Consider the following 26,675-nt stretch of genomic DNA (forward strand, 5'->3'; position numbering starts at 1 on the left):
AGGCTCAGGGTGGATTTTGGGGAAATTTCTCACTGAATGGGTGGTCAGGCCCTGGCACAGCTGCCCGGGGCAGTGGTAGAGTGTCCATCCCTGGAGGGATGTGAAAGATGACTCGACATGGCACTTGGGGACATGGGTTAGGGTGAACTCAGCAGTGCTGGGTCAGTTACTGGACTTGATCTTAGGGGTGAATTTGAGAATCACAGAATGGTTTGGGTGAGAAGGACCTCAGAGCCTATCCAGTCCCACCCCTGTCATGGGCAGGGCCACCTTCCACTGTCCCAGCCTGTCCCTTCTCTGGGCAGAGAGAAGCTGACACTCAGCTCACAGCAGCAGCATGAGCTCCAGCCTGAGCTGAGCCTTCCTGCTTCCCCCTATCCCTCAGAATTCAAGGAGGAAATCCAAACCTGCCAGGTTGGCCCTTTGTCTCAGAGTTGTCCATGCCAGTGTTTGTGGGCAGGACTTGGGCAAGCTGGGATTGAAGTCATGGCACAGAATCTTCCCAAGCCTTTGTGAAAGTTTTCAGCCACTTGGAAGCTCTTTTCCTGCTGATTTTCCTGCTGATTTTGTTCATGTAGATGGATAATCTTGGTGTACAGCTGAGCTCAGGGTGCTGGTCTGGGTTCAGCTCCTGCTCTGGTGCCTGAGGCTTGGCTGCAGAATTCAAGTGACCGAGTGACCGAGTAAACGTGTGCAAGGAAGGGCCAGAGGGAAGCGTCTATCCCAATCTGCTCACTCTTGTCATGTTAAACCGGAAAGATTATTTAATTGTGTAAAATAATGAAGAAAATGAGCTGTGCCTTAATGAGTTTTTAATTGCATGCAGCAAGAGGCGATTGCCTCCACCTGTCAAACACCCATTCAGGTTCCTGCTGCCGTCCCAGCTGGAATTCAGATGAAGAGGTGGAGCTGAATCTCCTTTTCTGGTGTCTGCTGTGAATAAGCCCAAACAATGTATGATTTCCACACCTGAAAAAAGACCAGCATTGGCCACTTGCTGTTAGAGAATCACAGAATCAGTTGGGTTGGGATGGACCTGCAGGTCTGAATCCAACTACTCCCCGACGCTGCCAATGTCCCCAAGTACCACATCCATACACCTGTTAAATCCCTGCAGGGATGGGGACTGCACCATCTCCCTGGGCAGCCTCTTCCAAAGCCTGACCACCCTTTCCATGCAGAATTTTTCCCCAAAATCCACCCTGAGCCTCTCCTGGCACAGCCTCAGGCCATTCCCTCTCCTCCTGTCCCTATTCCAGCCTGATCCTCGCAGCTGCCCTCTCTTGTCAGGAGTTGTGCAGAGCCAGAAGGTTCCCCATGAGCCTTCTTTTCTCCAGGCTGATCAGTCACAGGTTGGACCTGGTGGTTCTGCAGGACTTTTCCACCCAGGATAATTCCACGGTTGTGACCCTGGAGCAGAGGAGGGTGATTCAGCAGTGGCCATTCTTCTCTCGATCCCCACACAGCTCATTTGGAGAGCTGGGATGAAAGGCTGGGTCTTGTGTTTGAGTTCAGCTTTCCCAGGAGGAATTGTTTCCACTTCCAGGGAATCCCTGCAGATTTCCAGGCAGTGCAGCACCTCTTGGCCCTCAGCCAGTGCTGTGGGGTGAGTGAAGAGCTGCTGGGAAATACTGGGGCTGTACTGCACAACCAACCATCTCCAGCCCTCCCTGCAGACTGAAGTGACACAAAGGACTGATGGCTTTTGTTAAATCAGCTTGAAAGTGATGATTAAAAGCAGCCAAGGAGTTGAATCCTGGCTGAATCCACTGCAGCAGGAGCAGACGTGCATGAGGCCTTGTGGCTGTAATTTGGGGAGTGCTGCTGCTCAGCTGGAGGAGCATTTTCATTGCAGAGACTGCAATCAACGAGGCATTGAGGCTTTTCATATTTGTCTGGGGTCATGGCTGCCCCAATTTTAAACAGCGTCTCTGTCACTCAGCAGCTTGGCCTACACTTTGTTCTCTGTTAATTTGCACGAGACTCAATTAAATTTATAATTTGTGGGCTCAGAGTGAAGAGAATTGTTTTATTCAGTAATTAAATTGGGAAGTCTGGAGTGTGAGTGGAGAAACAAAGCACTGTCAGCTGTACTTGTTTTCTTCAGAGCCCTGGGGATTGAAAGGATTGCTGGCTATCTGCATCCCAGGGCAGGAGCCAGGCCCTGGGGGCAGGAATGTGCTTCCCTTGCTTCCCACAGCACCAGCAACCACCCTGACACAAGGCTCTGGTCAATCCAGTTGTGCTCACTCAGCTCCATTACAGCCGAAAATCAGCCCCGGGCCCAGCACAGGCAGCACCTGGAGCTGCTGCAGGAGCCCAGAGGAGGCTCCAGGATGGGCAGAGGGATGGAGCAGCTCTGCTGGGAGGAAAGGCTGGGAGGGCTGGGAATGTTCACCTGGAGAGGAGAGGCTATGGGGAGACCTCTAACTGTGACCTTCCAGGACCTGAAGGCAGCCTGCAGGAAACATGGAGAGGGACTTTGGGCAGGGGATGGAGTGCCAGGACAACAGGGAATGGCTTCCCACTGCCAGAGGGCAGGGATGGATGGGATATTGTGAAGCAATTGCTCCCTAGGAGTGGGGCAGGCCCTGGCACAGGGTGCCCAGAGCAGCTGTGGCTGCCCCTGGATCCCTGGAAGTGTCTAAGGCCAGGTTGGACGTGGCTGGGAGCAGCCTGGAATAGTGGAAGGTGTCCCTGCCCATTGGCAGAGGGTGGGACAGGATGGCCTCTAGGGTCCTTTCCAACCCAAGCTATTCCATGATTCTGTGAAATCCAGAGTGTGCCCAGCACAGTTGCTTTGGATTCATCCTGGCAGAACCAGGAAGAGCTGGGATGCTTTTCAAAGGCTTCTGTATTTCAAGGTACTTGGCCAGAGCTCTGTGGATTAGGCTGCTCAAAGCACCCTTATTAAGCAGGTAATTAAGAGGCAGCATCGTTGCTGTTTCTGCTGCAGGGAGGTTGGGGAGAGAGCTCCGGGTGAACAATGGGATCCTTTCCTTTTTAATTCTTGATGTCTTAATAACTGTCTTCATGTATTACTGCAAAGCAGAACGTGACCGCCCTCACCAACTCCGCATGGGTTTTAAGTGCTATCAGCTGTTAATTAACTCCAGTTTGAAGAAGTTGGGGAAGTTGAAAGCTTCTTTCCTTCGGTGTGCTGGAAGCTGATTCCCATTGATTTGTGCTGGGAATTAATCAGCCAGCCAAACACTCACTTATTCCATTTGCCTCTGTGCTTTCTATGCTTGTAAACGATATCTTTGTAGTTTACTGAGAGCATGAATCATGTTGGAGCTTCTGAAGAATTTTCGCTCTCTGTACTCATACATTTTCATGCTGCTCAAATCATAATCTGGATAATGACTGTGGGGAGAATATTGCTGTGTGTCTCCAGCTGAACTTTGGGGATCCAAACCCCTGATTTGCGTGGCTGGTTGCTCTGATGTAACACTGACTAATAGAGAATGAACATGTTTAAACTCTGGGTTCAGACTTACAGAGCTGGGCTAAAAAAGCCTCAATGTACATCCCTGGTGAGCACTCCCTGACTTGTGCCCGGTCAATCTTCCTCTAGGCTGGCTCTGAGTTATGGTGCCTGGGCAGATTAATGGGGGGAGTCTCTCATAAATTTATGGTGAGAAAGTAATTGCTTCCAAAACTTGTACAGTTCCCAATTAGCAGCAGGCTGTTGCTCCTGCAGCCCTGTGTGTGCACTGTGCTCTGGTTGAAAGGGTTGGCAAAGATGTGTCTGCACATTCCATGTCCAGGGAGATGCAGGTAAATCAGGGATTGGGAGCATGGTGACAGCTGAGAGCAGCTGCCATGGCCAAGCCACACATGAACCTGGATGCAAATTCCATTTAAAGAAGGTCAAAGTGTTCTTCCCAGGGGGAAAGCCACAAGCAGGCCAGACACAACCATCCATAAAACTGTGTTGTAAAGGCTGGTGCTTGATGGGATTTTGTGACTGGAATAAAAGAGCTCAGCCCAAGAGCAGAGCTGGAACCATCCAGAGATGGGGCAGAGGGGCTGGAAGTAGGCAGAGAGCACCAGAGGGCCTGGGTGGTGTCTGTAGGAAAAGTCCTTTGTTCTGTTTGCCCTTTGGCAAAAGGGGTTGACCAGCCCTGGGTTCTGGTGTGTGATCTCTCAGCAATGACAGATTAATAGCTGGGAAATTGGCAGTGAATTATTTGATTGGGAGGAATTGACATAGATCATGATCCTGGCTGTGGAATATTTTCAAGCAGACATTAAAGGACACCCTATAGTCGAGCACTGTCTGCAGTCCAAGTGGATGGCACTGAGTGCTCACCACCCACTGACCTGCCTGTGGTTTGGGGCAAATTACAGGGCAAGGAACGTTCCGTGTTTTACAGTGCTCTGTTCTGTGAAAGGGTTTTGTGTCATGCACTGGTGAAACCAGAATTCAGTGAATTTTATCAGGAAGGGAAGGAAGAAAGTAAGGAAAAGAAAGGGAAGAAAAGAGATAAATAAGTGAAAAGAAAAAAAGAAAAAAGAGAAGGTAAGAAAAATGAAAAGGACGAGAGAAAGGGAGAGAAAAAAGGAAAAGCAAATTTGAGGTAGTGGTTGAGAGTAAATCAGTAATTCAGGAGGTTCAGGTGATCACATCTCCCAGTTAGGAGCAGCTGGTCCCAGAATGATGAGGCTGGATAGGGAAGTCCTGGACGTAGCACTCGGTGCTCTGGGCTGGGTGACACAGTGGGGACTGGTCCCAGGCTGGACTCAGTGATCCTGGAGGGCTTTTCTAGCCTCGGGGATTCTGGGATTCAGAGGCTGAAAGTGGTGGATGGGGTGTGGTGGTGAGGTGGAGGTGTTCCACTCCTTGAGCAGTCCCTCCAGAGCAGCAGTGTCCTGGCTCTGTGTGGGGACAGAGGGACACGTGTCCTGCTCTGGGCTCTCCACCCATTCTCGGCTGTGTGTGGGGTTGGGAGGGGAGCAGGAGCCCCATTTCTCTGAACACCCCAGGATCTGCAGGGGAGGTGTCCTTGAACAATGTCACCTCTCGGGGTCAGTTCTGGGGGTGCCTCCAGAACACAACCTAAAAGCTGCTTCCCAAAGCTCCAGTGCTCCCACCAGGGAGGGCCTGAGCTGCTGTGTCAGGGATGCTCCCGGTGCCCGTCACTTCTGTGGGTAAGGGATGGGTACGGCCCACCAAGGGACCTGCTGGATTTGGGTGCAGATACTGGAGGACAGGGCAGAGATCACAGCCTGGGCTTGGAAGGAAGAGGTCCAGAGCTCTGTGGCACATGGACAGGATCTCTAGGAGTGTCCCACTGACATGGCATTGGTTGACCATGAGACTCTTCCAGACTTGTCACGTTTCCAACCCCAGTGACCTTCTCCAGGGTCCCCTGGTCACTCAGGAGCATCCTGCCTTTGACTCCTGTTAAAGCAGCATTCCAGGATCAAGCCCAGCCTGTGTGTCACTGCTGGGATCACCTGGCACAGTGCCTTGGGGACGTGTCACTGCAGGAGCGAACCACTTTTGATGCCATCTCTGAATCTGTGACCTTGCCATGGGATCCAGGGTGAGGAGGGCAGAGCCGGCAGCTGCGGAGTTTGCTGTGGCCGGCACTGCCGGGGCTGGGGAGGGCTGAGCTGACTGTCCTGTTTCCCTGTGTCCCCAGGGTGTGACCTACTGCGGGGAGAGCTCTGCCAGCAGCCTAACCATGGCCAACGTGCCGTGGCACGGAGAGGTGGTGAGCTTCGTGCAGGAGCTGGCGCGGCTGCTCCCGGAGTACGGCATCGCCTGCGAGCACGAGCACTCCAACTGCCTGCTGCTGGCCCACAGCAAGGTGAGCCTGCCCCGTCACACCTGGCCTGGGCTGCTCTGCCAGGGGCAGCACAACTGCCTGTGCTTCTAACAGCCTTGCTCTCCAGAGTTATCTGGAATTGTTTAGGCTGGAAAAGCCCTCTGGGGTCTTCATGTCCAGTCCAAGGCCACCACTATATCCCCAGGTGCCACATGCACACCTGTGTTAAACCCCTCCAGGGGTATGTGCTCCACCCCTGCCCTGGGCAGGCCATTCCAAAGCTTTCTGAGCCCTTCCAGTCACTGGCCAGGAGAATCCGTGGTGTGCCCCAGGATTCCAGCCCTTCACACCCCTGGATGCCACTTGGACCCAAGGGATGCTCTGGTATTTTCCTGTTGGTCTGAGCCACCTCTCCAGAGGCAGAATCACCACATTTGAATCAGAGAAACAGAATCATTTGGGTTGGAAAAGCCCAACCATTCCCCCAGCACTGCCAAGGCCACAACTGACCCATGTCCCCAAGTGCCACATTCACAAGGCTGTTAAACCCTTCCAGGGACGGGGACTCCACCAGTGCCCTGGGCATCTGTGCCAGGGCTGGACAACCCTTTCAGAGAGAAATTTCCCCAAATCCACCCTGAGCCTCCCCTGGCCCAGCCTGAGGCCGTTCCCTCTCCTCCTGTGGCTGTTCCCTGGGAGCAGAGCCCGACCCCCCCCGGCTGTCCCCTCCTGTCAGGAGTTGTGCAGAGCCACAAGGGCCCCCTGAGCCTCCTTTTCTCCAGGCTGAGCCCCTTTCCAGCCCCCTCAGCTGCTCCTGGGGCTCCATTCCCTTCCCAGCTCTGTTCCCTTCCATGGACATGCTCCAGGTCATCAAGGTCTTTCTTGTCATGACATCTTCTCTGGCAACTTCTGCCAGGACCTCACCACCCTCATGGTAAAAAATATTATCTTGTATCCAATGTAAATCGACCCTGCTGCTGTTTAAATCCATCAGCCCTTGCAACAGGTCCTGCTAGAGAGGTTTGTCACCATCTCCCCTTCAAGTACTGGAAAGGAAATGAAATACAAGTGAAATGCCAAAAAAAAAAAGAATCATTTTAAAGGATGCAGTAAATGAAAAATAATGAGTACATATTTGCTTTCTGAGCTTCAGAAAAGATTAATAGAAGGTCAGCAAAAAAAGATAATAATGTGCCAGCTGGGCACCTGATGAAATTGCAGATTCCTGGAATTCTTTGGGTTGGAAGGACCTTCAATTCCATCCCATTCTATGTCAGGGACACCTTCCATGATCCCAGGGTGCTCCAAGCCCTGTCCAACCTTGCCTTGGACACTTCCATGGATCCAGGGGCAGCCACAGCTGTTCTGGGCATCCTGTGCCCTTCCAGGGAGGAATTTCTCCTGAATATCCAATGTAAACCTACTTTGGAATCTGCAAAGGGAGCAGCTGGGAAGGAGCAGAGGACACCTGGCATTGGTTGTGTTTGATCTCACCTTAAATTGGCTTTATTTACAGTCTCACTCCTGCCTGTTGCCACTGGCAACTGTTCTGAGAAAGTAAAATCTCCTTTTGCATTGTAAGGTCCAGGAAAGTAAACAAACAGATTGCAGAAACCTTCTTGAGGCTGAATTTAAGTAAGGAGAATTCTTTCACCATTAGCAAGGAGAATAAATTGGTACCTGCCCAGGAGGAATTCAACAGCTGCTTCTCCTTCCACAGCCATTAGCAGAGGGTGTCTGTGGGAAACAATCTGTTGTTGGTGCTAAAATAGCTAATAAAAAATAAATTTATTTCCATTAGGGTTTAATTTTTGAGTTTCAGGCTCTAGTGGAGAATAAAATCTGTCAGTGTCTATTATTTGCAGGAAAACCTGTGCTCTGTGATTGATCAAACTGGAGTGAGTAATTGCAAAATCAAAGGAGTCTTTAAAAAATTAAGGAGTTGCAGGAAGAGTGTAATAAAAATCATTAAGAAATGTGATTTATTTCACTGTGTTTTTCTAGGTCTGATATTGGAGGTGTTCAAACAATGCTCCTGATAAATTTAATGCTGCTGTTGAATGCCAGCCTGTAGGAAAGAGTCTGGGAATGTCAGGAATAATTCATCCTGCAGCTGCTGCCTGGGATGGATGGTACTCGTTGATTGGCACTTGCTTGTGATGAGTGACAGTTCAGGACTTGAGCTCTGAAGTCTCTTAAGGGCAGGGATTTAGGGAGAAAAGGGATTTGAAGGAGAGCAAACTGCAGGTTTTGTGTCTGGTGTTATTTTCTCTCTCTCTGGAAGTCACAGGGTGGTGACTCCCATTCAGCCTCCAGGTCTCTTCCCACACACAAATCCCTTTTCCCTGCTGGCCAGCAGTGGGTCCTGCTCTCTGGGAGTGCCTGCAGGTACAGGGCAGGTGCTCGTGGAACGATGGGTCCCACTTTAACCTCAGAGAGCTTTGGATCACAGGGGAGCTCAAAAAGTCTTAAAAACCGAATCCTCACAGGAAGTTTGATTTCCACTTACTCTTCCCAGAGCCCTAAAGATCACCCAAGAGAACAACCCCTGTGCCCTGCTCCCCATGCCCTGAGGATCCACTGCGACTGGGATTTCCACAGCTTTGGGGCAATGGGTGTCAGGTCCTCAGAATCCCAGACTGGTCTGGGTGGGAAGGGACCTTAAAGCCCATCCAGTGCCCACCCTGCCCTGGGCAGGGACCCCTTCCACTGTCCCAGGCTGCTCCAAGCCCTGTCCAGCGTGGCCTTGGACACTGCCAGGGATGGGAGGGTCCTGCTGGAGCCTGAGGGACAAGTGGGGACAGCCAGTGCTGAGTGCAGCTTTCCCTGAGCTCAGCCTGGGCTCACAAGTGTGGGAGCTCCTCTTCCCTGCCCTTCCTGCATCCTCCTCCTGGCATTCCCCTGGTTCCCATCTCTCTTTGGGAGTTGCCTGGTGTTTGGGCTCCATACTCTTTGATTCTGTAGCAACAGTGCTGAATTCTTGAGTAATTCTCTTTGCTTTTGAGTAAATCCCATAAACTATGATCACAGAAATGGGATTTATGGCATCACTTTGAACTAATGGGCTGAGATATCCACACAGGAGCAACTTTCTAATGGAACAGTTAATTCCAGCGACCTTTTCCAGAGAGGGGCCTGAGGCTGCTGCTGTTCCTGGTTGGGACAGTCAGTGTACCCTGAGGAGGACCAAACAAGCTCCTGAGATGGGGGGAACGTGCTGCAGCTGCCTTGCAGGGAGGATTTCTCTGAAGGAAATTCAATATTGTAATGAATTTAAAACCGGGTGGAAACACCAAATAATGAAGAGGTTTCATGTTCACTGAACTTTGCTTGTTAAATTTAGTGTAATAGTTTAAATATTTTCTTAATGAGAAAATAAGATTAGGAGAAAAGGCAAAACAGGCTCAACTTAAAAATGTACAGATTTATTAAAACACACCAAAAGAAAGAGGGGAAAAATTTAAAATGAAAGCTTTCAAAGCACTCCCCTCCCCCCCCATGGTTTACTTTCTCACATACAACATAGAGACAAAACTTGTAATTTTCAGCCAGTGTCACCATTCAAAAATGATCGTTCATCAGTTCTTTTAGGAAAGGAGTCTCTTATAAACGTCTATGGAATTTCTCCACTGACAACATAAAAGTTGTCTTGTGGGTCTCATCTCTCACAAAGACAGCCACCCAGAAACTGCCTTTGTGAGCTCCTTCCCAATGGCAGCTTTCCCAACACTGCATATGGGCCATGTCTGCTTATTGGGGGTACTGTTTAAGGATGTCTCTTCTAGTATAAAACAAAGATTCTCTTCTATTTCCAAAATCATCTTCATCTCAAAAACTAAAAATCTCCTTTTCCTTAGGAGCAAAAAGCTTCATATCCCTTTTAACTAAAGCTTTACATCCCCTGCAACAGCATTCATAAGTTACAGGAAAAATAGTCCATTATCCAGGGTTTACTAGAGACGTCCAGCCAAATTAGGCCACTCCTCCTCCTTTGTCCCAAATAGTCTTTTCTCTCACTCTTCTCCGACTTCAGTTTCATGCTGTGTCTCTTTATAGTCCAATCACTTTGTCTGCTCTGGCTCCTCTGCCCTGCGACAGCTGGGGAGAAGAGGGGCTCAGGCAGGGAGAAGAGGGGCTCAGCAGGGGAGAAGAGGGGCTCAGCAGGGAGAAGAGGGGCTCAGCAGGGGAGAAGAGGGGCTCAGGCAGGGAGAAGAGGGGCTCAGGCAGGGAGAAGAGTGGCTCAGGTGGGAGAAGAGGGGCTCAGGCAGGAAGAAGAGGGGCTCAGGCAGGGAGAAGAGGGGCTCAGGCGGGAGAAGAGGGGCTCAGGTGGGAGAAGAGGGGCTCAGCCAGGAGAAGAGGGGCTCAGCCGGAGTGTCTCCCGGAGACCCAGCTGGGCCCGACCCGGCCGTCCAAGGCAGAGCGCGCCTAAGCCAGGCCTAAGCCGGGCCCTGCCACAGCCCATGATGTTACCTGGTGGCTCACCAGGAGAAAAGAGAGGGGGGACTTAAACAGAGCCTCAGTTTTATATGGGTATTACCAAAAGCCGCATTCTGTTTTCTCAGTGCTCAAACCACATGCCAATAGTCAAGAACTGGCCCTTGATAGGTCCTTGTCTTTTCTAAAGAAATCTAAGGTCCTAACAGGGCAATAGTCCATATTCTTCTTTAACTAAAACCAAACAGTGTTAACCCATACAGATATCTTGGTCATTTCTGGACCAAACCCCTTGCCCCCATGGTGCTGGACTTGCTTTCCGTGGGTTTTCCACCCTGTCCTTGTCCTGAAGCACTTCCTGGCACTTCCAGACCATGTTGTTCATGAACCCTTTTTCCCCTGGAGCAGGTGGTTGTTTTCCAGCTCTCTGGGGCTTTACATCAATTTCTGGCCAGTTCAGTCAGTGCTGTGTGCTGCTGCTGCCCTTAGGCAGGCTGAGGCACTCTGATCCCACAGTTGTGGGGCAGAACTGGAGGATTCCATGTCCAAGCATCCCTGTGACCCCAGGGCTGATTTCCATGTCACTGAGCAATGCACAGCTCAGGGAATGCTCCTGGAATTCCAGTGCCTGCTCTGTCTGGAGGCCTCAGCTCACAGGGTGACATGAACAGGGTGGGCTCAGCACCCTGTGCCATCAGCCCTTTCTGCCTTAGTTAATCTGATAGGCCTGACTTAGAATCCTGGGATTGGCTGGAAAAGCTCTCCAAGATCATTTAGTCCAACTGTCTACCCAGCAGTGCCACCATGTCCCCAACTGCCACATCCACACACCTTTGAGACACTTCCAGGTATGGAGACTCCACTCCTGCCCTGGGCAGCTGTGCCAGGCCCTTCCTCACCCTTTCAGTGAGGAAATTTTCCCCAATATCCAACTTGAACCTCCCCTGGCACAACCTGGGACTGTTTCCTCTTGTCCTGTCACTTGTTCCCTGGGAGAAGGGCCCAACACCCAAATTCCTTCCAGCCTAAGGCAAAGACTTGCAGAATGTCCATTCTTGGATCCAGACATTCCCTCATGGTGTGGCTGTGTGCTCCAGCCCTCCCCTGCCTCACCAGATAGATTCTTTCCCTGTTGGATGTGGTCTGGGATGGCACTGTGTTCTCCAGCATTGCTGGGTCACCTTGGCATCCACAAAGGGAGAGGCTTTTGTAAAGGTTTTGGCTTCTTTTTTCCTCTACCAAGGTCAGGATGAACAACATGGGAAACCCGACCCTAACCCTAACCCACTTCCCATTATTTCTTAATAAAAAATATTTACAGTATTTACAGGCTCACGAGGCGTGAGCTCCAACTAGCAAGTTAGAGAAGTGAGGTAAAATGGCATGCTTCTAACTCTTTCCAAGGTTATTTAGGCGATAAGTACCCAATACCAAGGTGACACCTGTATTAATGTTTTTGACCCAATAATGACCATCCAAGGCCTGCAATGCAGACATTTTTCACCGAATTACAGAAAATTACCTAAACCCATGAAGAAGAAGGAAGAAGAAGGTGAAGAAGGACTTAGACAACTCCCCCAATCTTCCATCTTGACTCACACACATTACTATATACTAAAAATCCTAAAATCCAAGTTTCCAGCATTCCAACAGCTTTTGGGGACATCCCTTCAGTAAGTTCATTTCCCATACTCAAACTCCCTGTGAGGCTGGGGAGGCCCGGGCACAGAGAAGCTGTGGCTGCCCCTGAATCCCTGGCAATGTCCCAGGTCAGGCTGCTTGGAGCAGCCTGGGACAGTGGAAGGTGGCCCTGCCCATGGCAGGGTGGAATGGGATGGGCTTTGAGGTCCCTTCCCACCCAAACCTCCCCAGGATTCTGTGTGTCACAGCACCTCCAGGGCAGGTGTTGGGGACAGGGGGCAGCCTGGCCAGGGGTGCCCATCCCTCTCTTTCAGCCACAAAATTATCCCACCCAGGAGGAACTTGGCCTTTTCCTCCTGACGTTGGCACCACCGGGCTCGGCTGGGCCTGGGAGGAGCTCGGGGCTCTGGGGAGGCATTGAATTGTTCCACGCTGAGCATCCCAGCTATATTTAGGGAGGAAGAGGAAGCACTTCACTCCCAGCTGCACATCCCTGACAAGGGATAGATCAGGGACAAAGAGTCCATCACATTTAGTTCCTTCCTGCCTCAGTCCTTCAGAGAGTGGGATATGTCCTTGGGATCCAGAATCCTGGATCCAGGGACAGCATCACAAGGAAAACCAAACTTGGGAGGCAGAGGGTCGTGAAGAGGTGGAACATCTTGGGATCTGCATTAGAGCAGGGGTTGGGGTGGAGCCCAGGGGTGGACAAGGTGTTCCCAGGTGTGGAAAAGGTGTCTCAGCAGCCAAGCAGCCTCCTTAGAGCAGAGGTGAGAATGGTGGAATTCCCGAAGGTTTTCTCCCTTTCCCTTGTCTCCTGGCAGCAAGAAGGTGGCTCTGCTGGCCTGGATGTGTCAGTGATTATAAGCAGCTCTCCATTGTGCTGAAGTGGTCTGGCTTTCATCCCTGGGAATGGGAGCTGCTGAGATGGGCCCTGCTTCCACTGGCAGCGGGGCTGTTCCGCTGGGCAGCGGGCTTGGAATAACTCCCGGGTCAGGGGGATCAGCACAGGGTCCAGGGGCTGTGACACTGCTGGGCTCAGCTCAGGGCAGTTCACCTTGTCCCACTCTTTGGGAATCCAGAACAGTGAATTCCATCTGCAGGCATTCCATATGCTGCCTCTGGAGGTGTTCCCTCTGCCCTGCTTCCTCTGACTGCTCCTGAGCACGGGCTGAAGTCACTCAGGGTGGAACTGCATGGCTTCTTGTTCCCATCTGAAACTGATGGGAATTGCGGTGCTGGTAGCTGTTCCCACATCCTGTCTGCAGAGCTGCTGAAGGATTTAAGGCTTGGTTATTCCCAGGGCTCTGTCCCTGTGCTGGTTTTCCTTCAGCCCCATGGGATGGGGATGGGAGAGACTCAGCTGTGTGTGCCTTGTGTCCCACTGCTTATGGGATCAGAGTCAGGGAATGGTTTGGGTGGGAAGGGACCTAAACTCCATCCAGTGCCACCCCTCCACGGGCAGGGACACCTTCCACTATCCCAGGCTGCTCCAGCCTGGCCTTGGGCACTGCCAGGGATCCAGGGACAGCCACAGCTGCTCTGGGTACCCTGTACCAGGGCCTCTCCATCCTCCCAGGGAACAATTCCTTCCTCACATCCCATCTAACCCTGCCCTCCTTCCTCTTAAGGCCATTACGCCCATCTCTTACCTCACCTGCAGCTTAAAAAGCAGCTCAATTCCTTCCCCCTAAAGCCTGAGGTTGGGAGAGTAATTCAAATGGAGAAGTTTGCAGATTTTTGCCACACACTGTGACCCTGTTCAGAGTAATTTCTCACAATATTTGTCCTTGTTTTGCTGAGTGACTCCAGATCAGTCACTTTCCCTGTCAAACAAAGGGAGCCTTAAATAATTGTGAGCCTTAATGAGGTGAGAAAGGGGGTCATAATTCTGGGAGTTACTTGTTTGTCTTGAAGAGCTGGTGCTGGCAGGTGGTGAAGCGTGCTGTGTTTGATGGCAGCCTTTGGGAAGGTGAAAAGCTGCTGCTGTATCCCGGGGATGGGCTGTCTTCAGAGGGAAATGGAGGAGTTCAGGATGGAGCCATCCAGATCATTTTCCCAGGAGTCTTTTTGACGCCGTGCCCAGGGAAGTGGCTGCTGGTGGGCACAGGGCTCAGGGCTGGTGGGAGCTCATTCCTGGGTCCCAGCTGGGCTCGGCGTCACCTCTGCTCCGACACCTCCTGCTGCAGCCCCCGCAGCTCCTCCGGGCCCGGGGTGTTCCGTGATCCAGGCCAGGCAGCCTCGGGAGGGTGGGATGTTCCTGTTCCGGGGGAAACTGGAAAGGTGAATTCTGCTGAGTCAGGCACAGAGCAGGATGGATCTGCCCTTCCCGGCCTCCCAGCTGCTGCTGTGGGATTGCAATTCCAGCTGGGAGAGCCCTGGGCACACAGCTCAGGGGGTGTCTGCCTGTCCCGCTGACAATCCAGATGTGTGTGCCCCCCAAGGTGGGTGTGGATCACAGGGGCATCCTCTACCTGGGGCTGTTCTGGGGTCTGCATGTGGCTCAGGTCACTCCAGGGACATTCCAAATGGGAGAAGAAAATTCAGGGATGCTGGGGGTTAATGGCCAGGTGTGGCCAGGGTAAAACTTTGGAGGGAGGGGTTTATTTGGGGATTTATGGGTTTTTTTTATATATATATTCTATGCTGTAAAACTTTTTATATAGGAGATAAATACCTCATTTATATATAAAAGGAGATCTATAAAATACACATTATATATTTATTATATATATGTATATATAAAATATATATTATTATACATTGTGTTGATGTATTTATCATCCTGAAGGGCTCCACAGGCAGTGAAGAGTTCCCTAAAACACCTGCCCATGTTAGGCTGGGATCCCAGGGATGTTTAGGGTTGGCTCTCCTGTTATATGGGTGCTGTGAAACTGCTTCAAGCCTTTAATCTTTTGTTACCTCTGGAACAGTCACAAAATTGTTAAATCCAAGCTGTAAATCTCATGGGCAGTTGGGGCTGTTCTTCCTCACTCTGGGTTTGGGATTTATTCCTTGGCAGGAGCCATTTCTCCCCATGACACACCTGCCCCTCTGGCATTGTGGTTCATGGCATGTTCACTGCACTAAAAATGGTGATTATTGATTGATCTGCTTTGGAGTGGATCCCAGGTTGGTGGGAATGGGGTCACAGGATCATGGAATGGGTTGGGTGGGAAGGACCTCAGAGCCCATCCAGTGCCACTCCTACCATGGCAGGGACACCTTCCACTGTCCCAGGCTGCTCCAAGCCCCGTCTAACCTGGCTTTAAACACTTCCAGGGATTCAGGGGCAGCCACAGCTCCTCTGGGAATTCCCTCCCAGTATTCCATCCAACCCTCTGGCAGTGGGAAGCCATTCCTCCTTGTGCCTTAAAGGCTTTGCTGGATCCTCTGGTTTGGGGTTTGCCCTTTAATTTGCTGAGTGTCCATGGATCATATCTGGAGGGAGCAGAGTTTGATGTGAGGTATGACATTGTCATCTCCCACCTCCCCACCCCGGGAGGGAGCTCAGTTCTGCAGAGCCCGGACCCTCCTTGGGATCAGGATTTTTCCCTTACAGGTGATAGGATGTCTCCTCTGCCATTGATTTCCTGGTGGCCTCACACATGTCCCCACCTTGGCACAAGAAAAATGAGCCTTGGGCACCTTGATTTATGCCAGGACTAGTTCCCAGTGCTGTGACTCTGCAGTGGCTCTGGCTCCAGCAGGGACGCGCTGTAATTCCATGGGCAGGGATGGAGGATCATCAGCCACGGCTGATTGCAGAATTTCAGGGGTGTCAGCAGTTTTCCCAACCAAAAAAGCTTTTAGCTCTTGGGCACAAAGTCAAGTGCCATTTGAAATGCACAGCCATCAAGTTTGGGGGGAAAAAAATCCACAATAACCAAAGAGCCAGTCTGTTTTCCCTCTTTTTTTGGATGAAATGCGTAATAAGCTCTTAGCTGAGATAAATCCTAATTGAGGCTTCAGCCAGCGCTGGGCCTAAATGAGCAGAGCAGGTCTGGGAGACAAATGCAGCTCCAGCTTGTCAAAGTGAGCCATTCTTCACATGGAAAGAGGATTTGTGTCATTAAACCTCTTCATCTCCCCCATTCCCAAACACAGCCCTCCTGCTTCTGTCCAGAGTCACCCAAATCCATCTCAATCCCTTGGCACGTGGCTCTGGTGCTGCTCCTGGGCCATTGTCCCAGGCTGGGCTGCCCTGGAGTCACAGTCCCATGCTCAGGGTTGGGGTGACCTTGGCAAGATCCCTCCTTGAGGGGCACCTGGGCTTGGCTCCAAAACCACACCTGTCCTCCAGGGCTCTCCCAGCTCCCACACCAAGGGCTTTCCCATGAAAGTGTCAGCTGGCAAGGGCAGGAGGCCTGGGAAGGTTTGGGAGGCATTGTAGGAGCTTCCCTTCTGGAAAGCTGGGCTGAAGTGGGGGAGGATCTGTATTTTTGAAGTCTCCAGGAAAGCATCCTACAGTGCAGCCCTCATGGAGATATCACAGGATCCTGGGATGGGTTGGGTAGGAAGGGACCGTAAAGCCCATCCCATCCCATCCCATCCCATCCCATCCCATCCCAGCTCCAGAGCAGAGGGGCTCCAGCCCTGGGAGCAGCTCCGGGGCCTCCTCTGGGCTCGCTCCAACAGGATGAGGTTGTTCCAGTGCTGAGAATTCCAGAGCTGGAAGCAGCTCTGCAGGGGGGTCTCACAAGGGCAGAATAGAGTTGGAGAATCAATTCCCTACTGGCTCTGGGTAATTATCCACTTGAATTCCTTCTGCTTTCCTGTTAAAACTGTATCCTACAGAAGCCTCTGGATGGCTTTACCTGCACTTCCACGTGGTGTGAAATTAGAAGAACACCAGCTGGGGATCCCAGTTCACTCCCACCCAGCTGCTCTCAGCCTAACGTGGGTTTGGTGCTTCCTGGCTCTCCCTGGCTCCCCTCACTGTTTCCTTTGCTCCAGTTCCAGGTGGATGGCGAGTGGAGGACCTGGATCGACTACGGCCGTTTCCAGGAGCTGGTCAGGGAGTACGAGCGCAGCGGCGGCTCCAGGACCTTCACAGCGGCCGAGTACACGGCCAGGACTCCTCCCTGGGCCCTCTTTGGGGCCAGGGAACGGGGGTTCGACCCCCTAGATGTGAGGTTCCAGCGGAAGAACAAGGCAAGGGACATCTCGGGGTGCTGAGGGCTGGGGCTTGCCGCACCCTGGGCTTCCTGGCATTCCATTTCAGGCTGACACTGATTTTGGATCCATCCACCTGGATTATCCTGATGTTTAAGAAGAGGGTCAAGCCTAGATTTAACCCTTCCCTCCTGTTTTTAGGGCTTCCTGGGTGAAGATACTGATAATGTTCTTATCTTGACATAAATCAGAACTGGTTCAGCAGCAGTGGGTGGGGGGCAGTGGTGGGGTCTCCTCAGTGGGGACTGTTTGGAGTGGGATGTGGGGCCAGAGGGTTCCTTGGACTCCTGTGCAAGGAGAGCCTGGCAGCAAAACATTCCACAACCCTAAGGAAAAATGCCCAGGGATTTCAGCCCCACAAGGCTGGATCAGGGCTGGTGGGGCCACAGCCAGGCCTGGATCCAAAAGGTGATCCCTGCTGGGAGCATCATTTTAGGGGCTTTGTTCACGTTCAGGTATTTTAAACACTGGTGCCATCTCCTGTAAAAACCTCATTTCCAAGAAGCCAAAACTTGGGAATGGTGTAACAGCACCCCATGGATACCAGCTGCAGCCCCTGATACCTCTCCAACTGTCTTCCAACCTCATGGCTTTGGGAATGAGGTTTAGGAGCAGTGTTATCCCACTGCCAGCAGCCCTAAACAGCAGGTCCAGTCCTTCAGAGCCCTGTCAGGCTCCAGCAGGGTGTGCCCAGTGTCCAGCTGGGTGTGCCCCGTGCTGTAGATGGAGCATCCCTGGGATGGGAATTCCATTTCTTTTTAAAAGCAACCTCTTTTCTTAGGCTGTACAAAGGGTTTCTAAAGCAGAAGGAAAATAAAGGAGTTTTACCTAGAGTGCCTCTGGTGTGTGGCTGCTGAGCAGGGTCTGTCAGGGAGGGTGGGAGATTGATTGGAAGGAGCTGAAAAGCACAAATGTTGCATAAGAGCTCTTTCCTAACAGATGTGGGGTGGAAGGGAGAGCATTGGGTGGGTATGTGGGTGATGGATGGCGGGTGCCTCTCCTGAGTATATTTTCAAAATATCACAGAATCCTGGGATGGTTTGGGTGGGAAGGGACTTAAAGCCCATCCTGTTCCACCCCTGCCATGGGCAGGGACACCTTCCACTGTCCTGGGTTGCTCCAAGCCCCATCCAACCTCGCCTTGGACACTGCCAGGGATGGGCACTCCAAACCTCCCTGGGCAGCCCCTTCCAAGGTCTGGCCACCCTTTCCACGGGGAAATTCCTCCTGGTGTCCACCCTGAGCCTCCCCTGCCCCAGGCTGAGGCCGTTCCCTCTAATCCTGTCCGACCCCCCTGGCTGTCCCCTCCTGTCAGGAGTTGTGCAGAGCCACAAGGTCCCCCCTGAGCCTCCTTTTCTCCAGGCTGAGCCCCTTTCCCAGCTCCTTCAGCTGCTCCTGGGGCTCCTTCCCAGCTCTGTTCCCTTCCCTGGACACAAGACTCCAGTTAACCCAGGACTATCAGCTGGAATTTTAGGGCCTGGCGTGTTTGGTCTCCACCGGGACCCACCACATTCCCCTTGATGGATCCTGGCCCTTCAGCACCTCTTCCTCTTCCCTAAATTCCCTCCATCCTGCACACATCTCCCTGACAGACCCCCCCCCCCCCCCCCCCCGCCCAGTCCATCCCAGTTCCCTGCTGGCTCCTGTGAGCTCTCGCTGGAGCTGAGGCCTTTCCTGACCCTCCCTGTGCTCCCTTCATCCATTTCCTGATCCTCTCTGTGTCCTCACACTCCCTCCATCCTTCTTTATCCTCCATGTGTCCCTGCATTCCCTCCATCAGCTCCATGTCCCCATGCTCTCCTATGCCCTCCCTATGTCCCCGAATTCCCTCCCTTCTCCCTGCTCCTCCCCACTGCTCCCAGCTGGCCGTGTGGGTGGCACAGGGTCAGTGCCACGGCGTTCCCGTGGGAATTGGCACCTGCTGTGTCCTAAAATGGGCCTTTCCCCTGCTCTGTGGGAAAGCAGAGCCCCGAGTGCCAGGCAGGGTGGAACCAGGACACCCACCTGGGCCACAGCTGGAAGCTGTTCCCAGAACAGCCGGGGCAGGATTTGGTCCTGCAGTTCCACTGGAATTGCCTCGTGCTCAGAGTGAATCTTCCAGTGCACAAATCCATCCAGGAATGGCTGACACCCAGCACTTCCAGTGGGACAAGAGAACTTGTGTCCCCAGAACACAACCCTCTGGCTCTTTGGGGACACGTGGAACTGGGGACCTGTCGGGCACAGCTGGGGCTCCGGCATCCTGCTCCGGCTGTGCCGGGAGGCTCCGGCCGTGCTCGGGCAGGGATTTGCTGCCCTCCAGCAGCACCTCCCGCCTCAGCTGGAGCTGCTCCTGGTGGACCTAAAGCCGGCTGGTACCCACCGGCTGCTCCCGCGGGCAGGGATTGCACAGGGAGGCTTTAAGGGAATGGGAGGCACTCCAGGGAAAAGTGACCTCAGTTCAGTGAGGGTTGTGTTCTGCCAAGGGCAGGGAAAGATCCCGGTCAGGGAGAACCTTTCCGGTGTCAGAATTCAGGGCCAGCCCACGCTCTTATGCTGCCCTAGGTATATTTGACTCACTGACTGTAATTCCAACCCATTTTCCATAGGTTTTGATCTGGATCACAGCCCATGGTGCAGCTGGGGTGCAGCGGGTTCCCCATCCTCCCTCCTGCCCCTGCTGCTGCCCAGGACCCCCAAGGAGCTGTCCCCCCTCTGGTTCGGAGGGTTTTGCCCAAAGCCAAGGCACAGAGCGTGTCCTGCCTGCCACCTCCACCAAAGGGGCCTGGTGCTTCCAAACTCAACCTGGAGGCTTGGGAAGTTCCATCCTGAGGGGCAAAATGGGCAAAAATCGTTTTAACCCCTAAAGCCAAGGAGAATTTGAGAAGCCCTGAGGACTCCTGTGCCTGGTCCAGTTCCCTGGCACAGCCTGGATCCCTCCTGGCTGCTCCATGGGCTCTTCCCAGCTGTGCTCCTGCTGGATCCTGACTCAGGGGCTGAGTCACCTGGGGTGGGGGCTGTGTTTCAATTTTGAATGAGGATAAATATATTTGTTTCCAAAAAACCTCCAGGAGGAAAACATTCCCCCAAGCAGAGCACTGTCATCCATCAGCTTTGGCTTCATCTGGCTCTGCTCCTAAATCATTTATGATGTTGGAGCTGCTGCTGTGCCCTGAGGGGGAAGGAAGAATAGATGGGAATGAACTGAAGGAAGGGCATCGTCCTCATTTTGTCACCTGCAAACTGAGGCAGGAGCTTGGACCCAACCCAGCCAGGACATTTCTGCTCCTTCGCTGTGGGGAAGGGGAGGCAATAAAGCCCAGGAAATCTTTCTGAGGTAGCCCTGGCCCTGCTGGAGCTGAGCTTTCCCAAAGGTGGGAGCTCAGCAGGTCCCCCCTCTCCTGGGCCTCCTCCCTGCCCCAGCCAAGCAGTCAGAGCAGGGACTGGAAGTGGCCAGAGCTGCTGCTCCCAGGTCCAGCAGTGACATTTGGGAGGAGGGGACCCACCCCAGCTCCTTCAGCCAGGCCAGATCTTCACCCCAAAACCCGGGAGCAGCAGCACAATGGAAGCCAACGAGAGGGGAGGTAATTCCCACCCATGGAGTGCAGGGCATTTGTGGCTGTCACCTCCCAGTGCCCCATCCCTGGTGCCCAAGTCCAGAGGAGACCCAGGGCTGCTCCCAGGGCTGGAGCCAGGCTGGGAGAGCTGGGGGTGCTCACCTGGAGAGGAGAAGCTCCAGGGAGAGCTCAGAGCCCCTTCCAGGGCCTAAAGGGGCTCCAGGAGAGCTGGAGAGGGACTGGGGACATGGGATGGAGGGATAGGACACAGGGAATGGCTTCCACAGCCAGAGGGCAAGGATGGATGGGATATTGGGCAGGAATTGTTCCCTGGGGGGGTGGGGAGGGTTTGAGATGGAATTCCCAGAGCAGCTGTGGCTTCCCCTGAATCCCTGGCAGTGCCCAAGGCTGGGCACTGGGGCTGGGAGCAGTCTGGGACAGTGGAAGGTGTCCCTGCCCAGGGCAGGGGTGGCACTGGATTGGCTTTAAGGTCCCTTCCAGCCCAAACCATTCTGGGATTCCTTGGGGCTGGGTTCTGCCTCAAGGATGTATTTCCACCTTCTCCCCATCCTGTTTCAGGACAAACTCAAGGCCCTCTGGAGCTGCTGGGATGGGTGGATGCCTCCCCTGGGCATGGGGAGTCAGACCCTTGGGCACAGTAACTGGGGGCATCTCCCAAATACAAATTTTCAAACCAAAAATTCCCCCTCGCTTCAGGACAGACCTAAGTATATGAGAAGGCTTGCAAGGAATTACTCCAGCAAAAAACAACAACAAATCACAAAACCCAAAGTAACTCTTGAAAAAATTCTGAAAGAAGCAATTATTTGTAAAAAAAATGGTGAAATCCTGATGGGAGAAATCCTCCATTCCCTCCCTGTCTCTGCTCTGCTGTTTCCATCACCGGGATTTTTAGGGATGCTGATAACAACATAATCCTCACCTCTGGGGCACCATCTGGGAGATGAAGCACTGCTAAACTCCCTCTCTGTGCCAGGGGCTGGGCTCGGCTCAGCTGTTAAATCATCTCAGTGCTGAACACGTGTTGGTTGGGAAACGGGGAGAGCATCAAAGCCAGCAATAATCAGCTGTTAAACGAGCAGCCCGGGGGCCTTTCCCGGGAAAGCTGGAGCCTCCTGTCCAATTATCCTCATCTCCTGAGCCTCATCGGCACCTGGCGATTCCTGCCCAGGCTGGGGCTGCGGGAGGGTGGCACTGAACCCCTCTGGAGGGTTGGTCCCACAGAATTACGGAAATGGGACCTGGCTGGCAAGTTCTGTAGTGAGATGGGTTTGCTGCAGCCTTTGCTGTTGGTGCATCCTGGCCATGGGGATCCTCAACTCTGGAATGTCCGTGAGGGGCTGCAGCTTGCCCAGGGCAGGGAACAGAACTGGGAAGGGAATGGAGCCCCAGGAGCAGCTGAGGGGTCTGTAAAGGGGCTCAGCCTGGAGAAAAGGAGGCTCGGGGGGACCTTGTGGCCCTGCACAACTCCTGACAGGAGGGGACAGCCGGGGGGGGGTTCGGGCTCAAACAGCTTCAGATCCTCTTCCCCTTCCCCTGCAGGGCACATCCAGGTGCCCGGTGACTTTCAGGGATTTGGGGGTTTCCATCCTCTCTCAGCCCCTCTAGGACTGGGGGCAGCTCTTCACACAGCTCCAACTATTCTGTGGCTGAAAGCCAGAGCAGTGGAGATGTATTTGTTTGAGCCTGGAAGTTTCACTTGGACTTTTGTTTTATTTGCTTATTTCCCAGGCTCAGGCTGGGCAGGTAAAACCTTAACTCCTCTTTTCTGACTGACCCCCACCCCTGCCTGTGAGCCAAGGGCTTCCTTTCCCCTGCTCAGCCACCAGCACAGGCTGCTGGCAGAGTTGGGGTGATGGAATTTTGGACAGACTCGTCTCCCCCAGGGAATGGGCACAGCCCCGAGGCTGCCACAGCTCCAGGAGCGTTTGGGCAGTGCTCCTGGGGATGCACAGGGTGGGGTTGTTGGAGGGGTCTGTGCAGGGCCTGGGGCTGGATCAGTGATCCTGGTAGGTCTGTCCTCAGAAGATTCTGTGCCTCTGATTCTGTAACTGTGACGCTGCCAAGGAAACACCTGCAGCTCCTTTCTCGGGGGTGGGATGGCCCAAGGTGCTCATCAAACACCCCCAGGAGCTCCTGCAACCAGAGCTGTTCCCATCTCCCTTAGAGTCTCTGGGTGACACCAGCAGCTCCCAGAGGCAGCAGTGTTTTTCTCTTTTGCAGACTGAGATCCCAAACCTTAACCCAGGGAGGAGCGGTTCTGGAGGAATGTTGGCAGGAGTCACCTTCTCCACATCTATAACAGGTTTCCAGCTCACATTGGCTGCTTCCTTTGGATATTAGTCCTTTAACTATGAGTTAAAATCACTTTAACTACGAGTAGTGCTGAATAAACTTGAAAGATTCGTGGCAAAATCAAATTGAGAGAAAAGTGATTGTTCACATTGTTTAGAGATTGGATATTATTTTTTACTGATAGTGGTAGTATTCAGGATTTTCCAGGCTGTTTGCAGACTTCACTCCTGTTTTGATAATGCAATGGGAGGTTTTGATATTTCTTATCTCCCATCTAAAGCCTTCAAAGGGGGCTGTTCCTCGTTCCTCATTCTCCTTTTCCTGTGCCTGGAGGCCCTGGAGATCCCAAACCTGCACAGAGCAGCTCCTGCCTCCTTCCTGCCCGGCAGCATTCCCTGGGAAGGTGAGGGGGTGCCAGGGAAGCTCTGGCTCCCCAGCCCCTGGAGGGTTTCATGACCAGGACAAGCCCCAGGGTGACCGGCCGTGACCCCACTGCTGCCCCAGAGCAGCTTGGGCTGGAGGCCTCCCGACGTGCCTTCCATCCCAAAATACCTGGGGATTGTTCCATGGAGATGTGAGATTTGCCCTGGGTCATCCCAAATGTCCAACAGCACAGCCAGCCATGGGCTGGGGGGTTTTGCTCCCCATCCCATAATAGGAAACCCTGAGTTCCTCCTCCCGCTCTGCTCTTTGCACCTCAAGGCCACCAGAACAGGACCCTCTCTTTCCCCCTCTCTCAGTTGGCTCTTCCCTGTGGTTTTAGGGTGATTTTGGGGGAAGCTGTTTTTTTTCTTAAAGATCTTAGTTATTATCCAAAATTCAACTTTAGCCGAGGTTTTCTGTGTCTAATCAGCAAATATCACCCAATTATGTGAGATAAAGTCATTATGTCTCCCTCAGCAAAAAACCTCCATCTCCTTTTTCCCCAGGGGTATGAGAGGCCTTCCCTCAGGATTATGGGATTAAACAGAGGTTTAAAAGAGAGATCTTGCTTTGTTACTTAAAGAGCTTAATCTGAAATCCCCTCTGAAGTGAGTGGGGCTTTGCAAATGCTGAGTAAGGGATTGGCGCTGATCCCTCCAGGCCTGGAGATCCAGGTGGGATCAGCCCTCAGGCAGAGCCTTGGAGCACTCCTGGTGTCCTTCTCTGGGGCTGCTCCCCCCTGCTTTTCTCCTGAGATGTGCTTTGGCACAGTTGGATGGGCCCCCCTCCTCCGGGATTCCAGCCTTGGGTGGAACTGCCTTGGGATGAGCCAAACATCCCTGATCCACGGGATTTGCCATTGGATATGGCTGAGCTGCCTCTCAGGCATCTGCCCTGTGCTCACCCCACCCTGGAGAAGTTCCACCACTTCCAGGAGGTCTCCAGGGGTGCTTTGGATGGAGCTGCCCATGCCCAGATCCCACCCCACCGATACCTTTCCCTGTTCCAGCCCTTCCACAGCCCCTGGGGGGACAGCAGCCAAACATCCAACTACCCAAAGGAAGGTGGAAAATCATGTGGCTGCTGTGTGTACCTCTCTTATTTATATTTATATTTATAGGTAAAGTTATTTTTATTTATCCATTCTCCCAAGGTGCCAGAGCTACAGAAGTGCTTGGAAAAAGCTCTCTGAGTTCCCAGGCAGCAGAGGAGCTGCTGCTGGGATGAATCCATCCAGCTCAGGCCAAAACACCCCAAAAGCAGTTCTGTCTCCTCGGCAATTATTTGCCATGTTCTGCCTTTAAAATTCGTGTGCGTTTCTGGCCCAGTGTGCTTGTCCCACACTCCAGGGAATCACATCCAGAGCATCTCCTGATGGAAGGAGCTGGGGATGGCTCTGCCTCCTTCTTCCTCCCAGCCAGAGCCCAGATCCCAGCTGGAGCTGTCCTGGCAGCCCCAGTACAGGTGGGGCTTCCTCAGCAGCTTTTACCTCTTCAAGAGGGTCAGGAGCAGAGCTGGGACATTTACAGGCCTCTGTCACAGATGGAAATTTGGGAGGCTCCACCAAGGGTCTGGAAAGCTCTTCCCAAGCTTTTCCTCCTGTTTGTGTCTGTCGTTCAGTTCATGTCATTTGTATCACAAAGAATGCACTTTGGGGGGTTTGGGGGAGTTTTCCAGTGTGTTGAGTTGTCAGTGGTGGCTGTAGAGCACAGAGGGACCCTAAAGCTCTTCTCTTCCAGCCCCTGCCAGGGGCAGAGACCCTTCCCACCATCCCAGGTTGGTCAGAGCCCCACCCAGCCTGGCCTGGGACGTTTCCAGGGATCCAGGAGCAGCCACCAAACAACAGAGAAATGCAATGGAAATACCCAGGCTGGAAATATTGTCCCTTTCAGTCCTGGACACCGCTGTGGTGGCAGCTGCAGGGACACCTCAGTGGCCTGTGGGTGCTTCAGCCCCAGTTAAAATTCCCAGAAAAACTCCAGAAAGGTGTGTGTGAGTGCAAACCAGGGCAAGGCAGGAGGAGAAGAGGAATTCAAGGAGATCTGCAGCTCCCAGAAGGCTGCCCTGAAAGAAGGCACTAAGCTGGGATGAATGATGCATGAGATAAAAGCCTGGGCACGGCAGGGAGGGGGAAGGAAAGGTGGTGCAAATGGGGAAGTGCATGAGAGAGATGAGTGCAAGAGCCAGAAAAGCAGGGACAGCTTTTGCAGGAGCAGGTTTGTGTTTCCAAGAGGGGAAAAAAATAAACCTGTGAAACCAAACAAAAAACCTTATGGCAAAATATCCAGTGACCCTCAGGGAGCACCACGGAGGGTGGGAGGGATTGGGAACATGAACGGTGTCACCTGGAGCTGTTTGCCTGTTCCAGAGTGAGAATCATCTGCAGGAGCCCTGCAGGGCCAGGTCCCTCCAGCCAGGCCAGCAGGGGCTGGATCTCCTCTAAATGGGCTCCTTTGGGCTGCAGGAGTGGGAAGGGAGAGGGAAAACAAAGGGAACTGCGAGCCCTCGGGCACTTGGAACTGGTTAAATTGAAAATGTTTAATCTCATCACTGTTGATGATGTGAATTTCTGGGAGCATGGGAATTTATTTGTGTGCTGGGGCAGGGGTCAGGGAAGGGCTCCCAAAGCCCCCTCTCCTCAGGGACCTGAGCCCAGGAGGGTGGGGATGGACACAGCACAGGAGTTTGGGAGGCAGAGCAGGGACTTGGTGCCTCAGGGGCAGGAGGGGACCAGGGGCCGGGGGTGACCCTGGGCAGGTCCCTGCAGAGCCACTGGTGCTGCTGGGGGGGCCCTGTAGAGAGGGGCTGGGGGAGCTGGGCTAACAAAAGCTGAGCCTGGGGAAGGTGAGGGAAGAGCCAGGGCTGGGGCTTTGTTAAAAGGAGCTGGGAAGGAGCTGCTGGGCCAGGAGGAGGAGAGGCAGTGCCTGTCCTTCCCGAGGGAGCTGTGTCCTTGCAGGGCTGTGCAGGGCTGTGCTGTAAATCTGCTGTGCAGTGCAAGGAGAGGCAGCTCCAGGTGTTTATCAGCTTCTTATCCACGGGCAGGAGCCTATAAACATCCCCACAAAGCCTGCTGTTGCTGTGGCTCCAGGTTATCCGGGCTCTCACACACTTCCCATGTGGATACAGCCTGGCTCCAGAGGCTTCCAGGTGCTCCTGGAGGATGGTCCCAGCTTCCTGAGCCCCAGCTCTGCCTGCTGGACACCATTGTCCTCGTGTGCTCTGGTCCTGTCCCAGTGTGCTTCAGCCAAGGAATGGATCCAAACAAAGCAATGCTGTGAGAATTCAAACCCTTGGCCTGGATTCATTCTGATGCCTTAAGTTTGAGCTTTCATGTTTTTCACATTCTGTGCTGCCCAGGGGTGCAGTTCTGAGC

At 53.0% G+C, this 26,675-nt stretch overlaps 1 protein-coding gene across 5 annotated transcripts in view; it reads left to right on the forward strand.

Annotated features, from left to right (window-relative positions):
- The window catches only part of LOC134553074 (S-adenosyl-L-methionine-dependent tRNA 4-demethylwyosine synthase TYW1-like), a 90,824-nt gene extending 72,970 nt beyond the window's left edge, over nucleotides 1–17,854 (forward strand). For 4 of the 5 annotated variants that reach the window (XM_063402356.1, XM_063402357.1, XM_063402355.1 and 1 more), the window contains 2 exons: nucleotides 5,652–5,819; nucleotides 16,809–17,854. In XM_063402356.1, the coding sequence (XP_063258426.1) occupies nucleotides 5,652–5,819; nucleotides 16,809–17,030 (390 nt within the window). In that variant the 3' untranslated portion in view covers nucleotides 17,031–17,854. The remainder of the gene's footprint in view (nucleotides 1–5,651; nucleotides 5,820–16,808) is intronic. The other variant, XM_063402359.1, reaches the window with a different exon arrangement.
- Nucleotides 17,855–26,675: the final 8,821 nt, after the last annotated feature.

This window comes from Prinia subflava, chromosome 8, assembly GCF_021018805.1.
Source record: "Prinia subflava isolate CZ2003 ecotype Zambia chromosome 8, Cam_Psub_1.2, whole genome shotgun sequence".
Classification (NCBI taxonomy): domain Eukaryota; kingdom Metazoa; phylum Chordata; class Aves; order Passeriformes; family Cisticolidae; genus Prinia; species Prinia subflava.